Source organism: Gavialis gangeticus, unplaced genomic scaffold (genome assembly GCF_001723915.1).
Source record: "Gavialis gangeticus isolate Ggan-Ray unplaced genomic scaffold, GavGan_comp1, whole genome shotgun sequence".
In the NCBI taxonomy this organism is placed as follows: Eukaryota; Metazoa; Chordata; order Crocodylia; family Gavialidae; genus Gavialis; species Gavialis gangeticus.
The window spans coordinates 121,824,898-121,834,985 of record NW_017729032.1 but is presented as its reverse complement, the minus strand read 5'-3'; the positions used below and the strand labels follow the sequence as shown (position 1 = coordinate 121,834,985).

General features: G+C 46.8%; 1 protein-coding gene across 1 annotated transcript in view; it reads right to left on the bottom strand.

Moving 5' to 3' along the window:
- Positions 1 to 7,884, bottom strand: part of DNAJC3 (DnaJ heat shock protein family (Hsp40) member C3) — a 54,801-nt gene extending 46,917 nt beyond the window's left edge. Inside the window, exon 1 of the mRNA XM_019524989.1 lies at positions 7,752 to 7,884. Within this exon, the coding sequence (XP_019380534.1) occupies positions 7,752 to 7,833 (82 nt within the window). The 5' untranslated portion in view covers positions 7,834 to 7,884. The remainder of the gene's footprint in view (positions 1 to 7,751) is intronic.
- Positions 7,885 to 10,088: the final 2,204 nt, after the last annotated feature.

Below are 10,088 nucleotides of genomic sequence, written 5' to 3'. Positions count from 1 at the left end.
CCCTATGCATCTTCTGGACATACAATAGTTTGTATATCTACTGCTTTGGCCAAAAATATTCCTTTATGACAAGGGATCCTGGTTTTCTCTGATAAAAAACAAAATCCCCAATTTTCAGGTTAAAAAAAGTAACCCAAAAATCAACATTTTTCCATGATCAAAATGAAACACCACTATATATACACATCTGTGTATCAGACGAGTTTCATTTTAAAATCAGAGAAATGTAGATTTTGGGTTGACTTTTGTAACCCCAAAAATGGATGGGTTTTTTTTTAGATCCTGGTTTTCTTCTATTTAAAAAAAATCTCCAATTTTCAATTAAAAAAAGTAACCCCAAATCCACATTTTCTGTGAGTTAAATGAAAAACCATTAATATCTATCTATCTATCTACCGGTGTTTCTTTTTAAATCATGGAAAAAGTGTGGATTTGCAGTTACTTTTTTTTTCTTTTTTTTTTAAACTAAAAAAAATCTTCAATTTCCAATCAGGGAAAACTGGGATCCCTGCTTATAACTAGGCTGAGTCCCCCCCAACACACACAACTCGTTTTCAGGACACCTATTATAATTCTCAACATACAGCTGGAACCAGCCTCGGAAATCCGGGACTGCTCTGGCTAAACTAGACACACGGTTAACCTTACTTGCGACTAAAGTTAAAAGCCTTCATATAAAGAATTATTCAGGACACACGGCAGAATGAACAGGAAGAGGTCTTTTAAGCTTCATTTAACAGTCCATGTGTTATGCTGCAATAACTTCTCACCAAGTACCCTCAGACATTTCAGTCCTGTCGCATATGCTTTTGGTTGAAGATCTTTACAAAAAAATCAGTCTCTTAATACAGGCCATTGGACACATGCTGATATCGTAGAGAAACGTGTAAAATACAAACAGGCCTTGCCTAGAACGATGATTCAGGTTTCAAGGCCAACTGGGGGCCAAGCACTAGATCTGCGATAATAAAACTCCCCTGGAACATAGTTCAACAAGATGCATTTGCCAGCTTTTGGCACATCATGCCAGATGTCTGGAAGCACCCAAATAGCAACAGTGAAATGCTCAATCTAATCTTATTTCTGCTGAAAGAAATGGCAATCCTCATCCATGTAGTGGTGGAAAGTATTTTCACCAAATATCCTTTGTCCCTATATCTGTAGGAAACAACTGGGAATTCATACCTATTGTACTACTTTCATAGAAATCTAAGAATTTAAAATCACACACAGGTAAGACTTAGCTATCTTCTAGCTGACCCTCCCACAATCAGAGACAACAGAAAGTAAAAACACAGCACCACTAGACTGTCTGCACTGATGATTACAACTGCCTCTACCCTTATGGTTTAGTAGCAATTTGAAAATTGTAACAAAATGTCAAGTTTTTTTAGTTAACATTTCATACTGAGAAAGCTTTATCAAATTTAAAATATAATGTTAGATTATACTTAGTTTAGACCTTAAAAGTAGGACACCAATTTATTGCTAAAATTATTTAAAAACTAAAAGGCATACTTCAAACAAAAATCCATTTAAAAAAAAAAAAGAAGTCATCCATTTTTATCCACGAGGAAATAGGGAATGGGTGGTAGTATAAAATAAACTATAAATATGCACATCAAAAACAGAAGTGCATAGAAACAATTAATGACAACGTTCCACTTCAAAGTAACTTTGATAAGGGACAGATGTTTTGCTAGATCACCTCTCTCTTTGTTTCTCCTGCAATTAAAAAAAATAAAATTTTGGCAGTGGACCACACCAGAAGCAAATCTGGAAACATCCTTCATAATGACAAGCCACAGTGAAATTATCATGTTTGTTGGCAATAAAACTGCACTGGTAAAGGTTAGGTATCAAACTGCCTAATATTAAACAGGATTCTTCAGGTCAATACTTACAAAAGAGACAACACTTTCTGCTTCTTCTCTGTTATTCTTATCACCCTACAATAACACTGCAAACACAATACAAATTTATACCTCATTCCCCCCATTCCTTGAAATAGTGCTGAAGTCTGAAGAAGCTGTCTCTGCTTCCTTATTCATGCATCATTAATCATGCCAATGCTGCTCCAAAAATAGCATTTACACAGGTTCTTGTGCAACGCCTTTCATATGTCACCCTCCATTATAATAATACTTGTATAATACAACCTCAGCTGGGAAGAACAAAAGGACTCTGGCTAAATAAAACGAACCCAAAGGAGCTGCTCAGGAAGACAGCTTTCATTAGCCTTACTATTACTAAAGAGCAAGAGAGATTCATGACTGCAACGTATTGTTCCAACATGCTTTCCCCTCTCTAAACTAGCAATTCTTAACCTTGTTAAAAATGAAGGTAGCCCTCTGAAAATCCCAGCTCTCAGCTTTCGTTCATTTTTTCCATAGTCAAAAAACAAGAGCAACTCTTCTGTTGCAAAGAACTCAGAAAGACCACAACACATCAGAAAGTTTTTGACACTGCAGATTCTTGTTTGAAATCTCTGAACTTACCTTGCAAATCACACGTAAGTGTTTTCATACCTAGCCGTGCTAATATTGTGCAATACCATTAAAAGGATCTTGCAGTTCCCCTGGTTGATAATGGCTGCTCTAAACACTTAGCACCTACTATTTAAATTAAAGTAGCATTTTCCAATTTACAAAGGTTGTCTGTCCAATGCATTCACTGCTGTAGATATGCTCCTGGAAGGAAGAGTCACGGGTGCCAAATACTCTCAGACCTGCCAGGTAGGCAGAGCTGGTGCAGAGAGCTTTGTAACCCAAGGCCTGTTTCAAGTAGGAGAATCCCAGCAATTAATCCGAGGCCTGACAGCTGGTAGATAGGAAGTGTTAAGGGAGGTCAGCAACAATACATGGGTACAACTGATTCTCTGACCAAGATACTGACAGTCTTCATCAAAATAGTGGATACCTTGTTTCAGGAAAGCAGCAAACATCTAATCCCTGTGCTACCTCCACCCAATGCACAGTACTTACCAGGTCCACACCTCTGGCAATCACAATGTCTAATGCTATCATTCACGTAACGCATACAGAATATATAAAAAAAAAAAAAAAAAACCACATAAGGTCTGAAGAGGGAGGGAGTGCAGATAAAGACAGCAGCAAAAATTTCTAGCATTACAGAGGAGGAAATGGATACCAGTAACACAGAACCTTCAGGAATGGCACAAAGAGGTTCACTAATACAGGATACATCTGAAAGTACTGCAACATTTGAAGTCAAACTGCCCATCAGCCCCTTGAAGCCATCAGCTAAAGCAGTGGTACCCAACTCATCCGGCCAGTGAGGGGCTAGTCTGCAAGTTGGATCAGCTAGCCCCACGTGCCCTGGACCAGCCCAGCAGAGCAGTCCCACCTCTTCGTGCCAGAATCAGTGCGTAGCGCTGGGTCTGCGGCATTGAGCGTGTGACATGCAGGCCCAGCCCGGGACTCACAGGCAGCACCACAGGTCAGATGACAGGGCTCCACTGACCACATCTGGCTCACAGGCTGTATCTTTGACACCCCTGAACTAAAGCATTGGCTAGTATAATTCTAAAAGTAGGTCCCAGAGGATACCTGGAAAGGGAGGAGGCAATGCTAACACCAGCAACCTCCTCCTCCCCCACCCCAGCAAAGACCATGGAGTAACTTTAAGCAACAAGCAGACATCCCTCTCTTTCTTCCTTACCACCACTCCCCAAAACCTAAGTCCTGGGGGAGGGAAGGAAAAAACAAAAAAAACCCACCAGTACCATTCCATAACAATCCATTTCAGCCTCAGATCAGGAAGAGAACTAACACTTTGACACCATCCCTGGGTAAGTGGTGAGAAAGAAGAGTCCTGAAGAGGTCAGAGGACTGGTAACAGCAAACCTGGCTAAAAACGTTGAGCTCCGTGAAAAGCCCCTGTTGGCCTTACTCTTCTTTCTCTCCACATAACCCCTTTATTTTGCTGCTTGAAAGGAGCAACAGAAGAAAAACAGGACCTCCCCAGTACTCCCTTTCCTACTCCAACTGGGATGAACAAATATCCATGTTCACAAAGGGGCCTGTGCTAATCCTAAAACTGTGCATAACAAAACAGAAGAATCCTACAGAAGAGCCAAAGCTCATTTTAAGCCAGCTCCCAGAATACTAGGGGAAGAATGGCAAAGTCAGTCGTTGCGTTTTTGGTTGTAGCCGTGTTGGTCTAAGGACGTAGGCAAGCAAGGTTCTTTGAGCAGATGTGGTTTCTTTTATTAGACCAACTACGTAGTCCAACTACTCAGTTGGTCTAATAAAAGATATCACACCTACTCAAAGAAACTTGCCTGTCAAAGTCAGTCATGATTCACATTCAGACAAGATAAAACCAAGCTTATCAACTAGCATCCACATAAGACTTCAGCTTAAAACTGGCCTGTTATATAAATTCTTAAATCAGGGGACTTCTCAAAAATAGTTTCATCTTTCCAGCTTTTAACTTGTTTGTAGAAGACCTGAAAGACTGGCAATACGGAAAAACATGAGGTACAAAGATAGAAATGACTATCCTTCCAATTCAATGAGTTTCACAGAAGACACGCTTGCACAGTGTATGTCTTTTGATCAGCAGTAAATTCACCCATCACTTCTTCAACCATCCTCAGTACCCCCCTCTAGGAGAATCTCCTCAACTCTTTCTGAAACCAGAGAGGTTGTGCTTGGGACCAGAGAGGGACATAAGGGATGACCTGTGTTGCACAGGAGGCAGGCTCCCAGTAACACTTCAACATGATGCATGCTCCAATAAACTGTTCCTTCAACAATATAGTTATGCAAGTCAACAGAACCTAGTGTACCACCTAGTGTATGACAAAAAGATACCAGTCGTGTATTTTGTTAGCTTCATATATACCAAAGAAAGTGCTACTTCGAAAGAGATATTGTGCCCAATTACATCACATTTTGGCCACCCTAATATGTTCAGAACTGTTTCTTATGAGTGCTGTGTCCAATCTAGTTCCACATGGTACCCTTCCCATCAAGATCATCAGTCTACTAAACCTCTGTTAGGAAAATAAATCCAGTGTTAGAAAGGAAACGTATGCCTACTGCAGCCACAATTAGCAAGGCACCAGGTCACGCATACTACGGCCATATATAAGAAAGTGATTTGGCATAGTCTGGCACCTCTATACCCACAATTATCAGCATAATGGTATGGCATCTCCAAATGCTTCAGAATATGGAAAACTGTTTAGACCAGGGGCCAGCAATCTTTTACATGCCTTAGGTTGAAACAACACAGCTCCAGTCCAAAGTAGGCCAGATGGCTACAGCTGCGTGACAGTACTGGGGAGCCTTGCGCGTGCCCACACCAGGGCCACACAGCTGGGAGCTGCGCTCATGCTGCCGCTGTGCTGGAACCAGGTATCTGGAAACTGTGCCCATGCTACCCCTGCCCCAGCCTGGGCTGCAGAGCAGCTCTCCATTGCCTGGAAGCTGTGCCCATGCCATAACTGAAGTAGGGGATGTGGTGTGGAAACTAACAGCAGCAGCATGGACATAGGGCATCCTTACACATGGTTGGGGGGGGGGGTGGTAGTTAGAGCAGCTCTCGGGAACCACTAATTAAAACGCCCACAGTGTCTCATGTATTCAGCACCCCATGCTTCAAAATGGCAGCTGGGATGCTTTAGTTAAAGTACCCTCACCACCGTTTTGAAACATGGGAACATTGAGTACATGAGACGCCAAGGCTGCTGGACCACTCCAATTAGAAAGCATCAGAGCAGGCATCAGCATGTATAGGTGACCATAGTTTGCAGATGTCTGGCCCCAGCAAAACTCCCCACCAGCTGGAAGCAGTACCCATGCCACAGCTGAGGAAGCATTGGTTGTGTGGGCACTGCTCCTAGCTGCCAGGCACCAGCACAGGGACAGGCACAGGGAAAAAATCCCTCCCTTCTCCTCCCCTGGCTGACAGGCTGCTGAAATTACCTGACCTGTGTCAGACCAGAGCTGGGAGGGCTGCTGGAAGCGGCATGGCCCAGCCCTAGCACAGCTCCACAGGCCAAATTCAGCATTGCCAACTCCTGGCTTCGACTGATTTTTCTGACCACAATTAGTTTGCTTCCTGTAGCAGAAGTATCCGGAAGATACAATACAAAGTTTTGACATAATCGGACACTACAGGTTAGCATGTTCCAACTTAATATTACATTGTCTACCAGCCAGCTGAAGCACATTTCCATTATAGATTTCTTATTAAACATAATTTTGAAATGCATTTCAAATGCAACGCTGGAGAAGTCCACAGATTTACTCTTGGCTGCAAGATTCACACAGGGTTCTTTCCACTCTGCACATCACCACCAATGAGAAAGATCAAATCCTACCCTCAAAGACACCAGTAAAACATCCGTGTTCTCAAACTGCACCCTTACAGACACCTGCACAACTCCATCAGCCCTAAGGTAAGCACAGCGGCAGCATGAGCGCAGCTCCCAGCTGTGTGGCCCTGGTGTGGGCACGAGCAAGGTTCCCCAGTACTGTCATGCAGCTGTAGCTACCTGGCCTACTTTGGACTGGAGCTGTGTTGTTTCAGCCTAAGGCATGTAAAAGATTGCTGGCCCCTGGTCTAAACAGGTGTCACAAAGGGTACAAATCTGAAAGCAAATTGGCTGTATAAGTACAGGTGGGGAATATAATCTGCCTTGAAAACCCTATTACTGATGCCAATGCAGGAAATGTTTTTTTAAAAAGCAATTGTCAGAGACCTAGGCAAACTTCCAAATAAGCTCTTTTTTTCTTTTTTGCTTGGCTTCCAAGTAAAAAAAAGTCAGTGAGAGTTGAGTAAAGTCACTTTTTAGGACCAAGACAGCTGTTTCAACTTTCAGGAACTGGCCTTCTACTAGTGGCTCCCAAAACACTGAGAAAGCAAAGCACTTGTTGCCACCCTGATAGAACTCTTGATACGTGTGATTTTCCCGTGTGGCTAAGATATGGTATTTATTTTAAAGCAGTTGTTGGTTTTAAAAAGACAGTGCCTCCACTCACTTTTGAGCCTGGTGTCTTCGTTACAAGAGGTACCTGGGGTAGGGCTCGATCTGAGGGTTTATTCTTTGCCAGACTAACTGTCCCCCATCTCCACCCCCCTTATAAGCCTGGTCAGTCCCCGCTGCCGCAACCCTGGGGCAAGGCCAAGCCCAGTGCGTTTCTCCACAAGGCAGCAGGGCACCTCCCGGGTGAGCTGGTCTTTGCCAAGACTGAACTGGGCCCAGCTCTGGCTGGCGCTGCCCACTCCGCAGAGTCCCCCTTCTCCTCCTTGGCTCCTACTGTCCCAAGTCCCCTTAGCCCTGCTCCCCTCACTCCTAGCACAGTGGTTCTCAACCCTTTTCTGTACTAGGACCCATTTGTTAACATCAAGAGCCAGTCCCAACCCAGTGCTCCCTACCCACAGGATGCATAGGGGGTGGGGGGGCAAGCAGCCCCTGACAGGCTGAAACTGTGCCAGCCTAAACCGGAAGAGCCGCGCTGTCCCACGTTTCTCTCTTTCTCAAGAAGAATCCGTTTTCAAAGTTCGTGCACCACCCTTTCGTATATCCTTGCGACCCACCCCTGGGGCAGAAACCCACGGGTTGAGGAGACACGCTGCCCTAGCACATAGCAGCTGGGTCCCAGCACAGCTCTGGGCGGCGCGGGGCAGGAGCCAGCCGGCAGATCGCGACGCGCGCCCCAGCCTCTGCCGCCCGCGCCCTTCATCGCCCCTGCCCCTGCCGCGCGCGGCGCCCTCACCCTGGTACTGCAGGTCGAAGAGCACCAGCAGCAGGGGCAGCGCCGAGCCCAGCGGGCGGCCGCGCGCCCCGGGACGCACCATGGCCCGCGCAGAGCCCCGAGACAGCTCAGCTTGCCCCGCCCCGCCCCCGCGTTCCAAGTTCGCCGGGGTGGGTCGTGGGCGCCGCGGATTGGCTGCGCCGCCGCTCGCCCCGCCCCGCCACTAAGGACACGTGGAGAGCGCCCAAGAGGCCCACAGCGTGCACCCCTGCGGGGGCCTGGGCATGCGCAGAAGCGCGAGATGAAGCCGCTGAGGGCTTTGCCCTTTGGCGGGAGGGCATCTGCGCCCGTCCGGCCCCTTAATAACTTGCTTGTGCCTCCTCCTGAGCACGCCGGGCCTAGCAGGAGGGTGTTGCTGTCTCGGTTTCTGAGCGGGCAGAGCAGATGTGGGGGGCAAAGTTCTCCTGCAGGCAGGGGAACATTTCAGAGGGGCAGAAGTCCTGGTGCCAGGGCCAACCTGGCCTCAGCCAGTGCCTTCTCACTCATGTGGCAGCGTTGGCAGGCATTGGCAATGCATAGGGGGTGCACGTCGGTGCATGTGCACCCCCTGAGCGTGGCGGCACACCCCATGGGAAAAGGTGCCACTGACACCACCAATGGCATCTGTGGGCAGTCCACACTCACTGCTGGCAGCTGCTGTGGGTGGTGGCTGTGGGTGGTTGCCGACCACTAGTCAGCACTTGCCACACACCTGCCACAGCGCCACCGCATGCAGGAGCTCGCTGTGCCCCCCCAGCCTCCAGGGGCACAAGGCATTCATGTTGGCAGGTGTACGATCATTATCCAGAACGTGTAGAAAATCTTAAAGGCAGTGTCCAAGGAAGTTTGGGCAGATGTTCTCCAGGGAGATGAGTGACACAACAAACTTGTTCACTGGCATGGTGTGGTGTCGGATCAAGCGTTGTAAAGTCGAAACTGACCTCAGAAAGCTAAAACAGGATGTCAGTTTATAAATGTTGTAAGTCGAGGACTGCCTGTACTACAGTTTGCTCCTTACCTTTTCTGACGGGCAAAGAGCTCCAGTCCCACGGCTCCAGCAGCGCCCTGCTGCGTGCACCCAATCCACACGCAATGCAACGAGAACTGGCGGCAGCTGCTTTGGGGTGGGAGGAAGCCACTGCTCCAGGATGGGGTGGCTGAAGGTGGATCCCGGCTTCAAGCACAGGACTCTGCCACTGCCTGTGTGGACATAGAAACTGGCTACTGGCTACTCTGCTCCCAGCTGCTGAGTGAAACCAACTTGTGGTGGGGAGATGGCATGCCTCGGCAGTGCTCCTTCCCTCCCTTGACATTGGAGTGGGTGCAGCCACCTGCTAGCAAACTACAGGCCAGCTCTGAACCTGGATCATGGGGACAGCTGCCCCTGATGGGAACTGGGGGCAGCTCAAACCATCCTACAAGCCCTGGGGGTGCTGCCCGCTGTAATGCAGCTGGTGCCAAGTCTTAGCCCCCTGCCCAAGTCTTAGCCCAGCTGCTAGTTTAATTTCATGCGGGTTGCTTTGCTTTTTACCTTCATCAGCTCTTACACACCCTGCAGCAAGTGTAGTCTCGGCTTCCCCCTGCTAGCCCAAGGGAGCTAGGCACTTGCCCTCCCAGCCTTGCCTTAGAAGCACAGCATAGAGAAGTAGAGCTGGAAGGTACCTCCCTGCTCACCAGGCCTCTAGTGGCAGGTCATAGCCGTGCAGGTGGAGAACAGTTAGAGAAGATTTCTAAACTAAAGATGCAACTGCTGAAAACTCCAACCTAGCATTAACCTGGATCAACATTTGTGCGGCTCCCAATGCAAGGTGTAACACGGCCCTAAAAGAGCTAGACAAAGGGTCTGCAGAGGTTGCTACCTGCTTTACAAATCAAGTTCAGTGTTTAGGTTTTCTCATTCATGTACACCTGTGTGATCACTACACTTTATTAGTAATTTTCTTGTATTTCCTTCAAGTTAGGAAGGAAATATACTTCAGCATGTCATCCCTATTAGTGAAGGCAATCTTCTATTATCAGCTGCAGCTTGGATACCTATTTATTGTTTCAGTAGGTCCCTGATGTCTCTCCTAGAAAATATTTTCTTTGATTGGAGCTGTTTTACCTTGGAAACAATAAGCCTCACATAGTTTGAGTAGTTTGTATGGATTTTTCCTACCTATTTCAATGACTGTGCCGTTAGAGACAAAACAGCAGGACTGAAGAAGTTTACGTTAGTTCTATTCAGCCAAAGGCTTACTTCGGATACTATAGCAGGTATTGTAACTAGAGTGGGGGAGCTGTCCCAGGAGCCGACTTGGGAAGGCAAAAGCAAAAAAA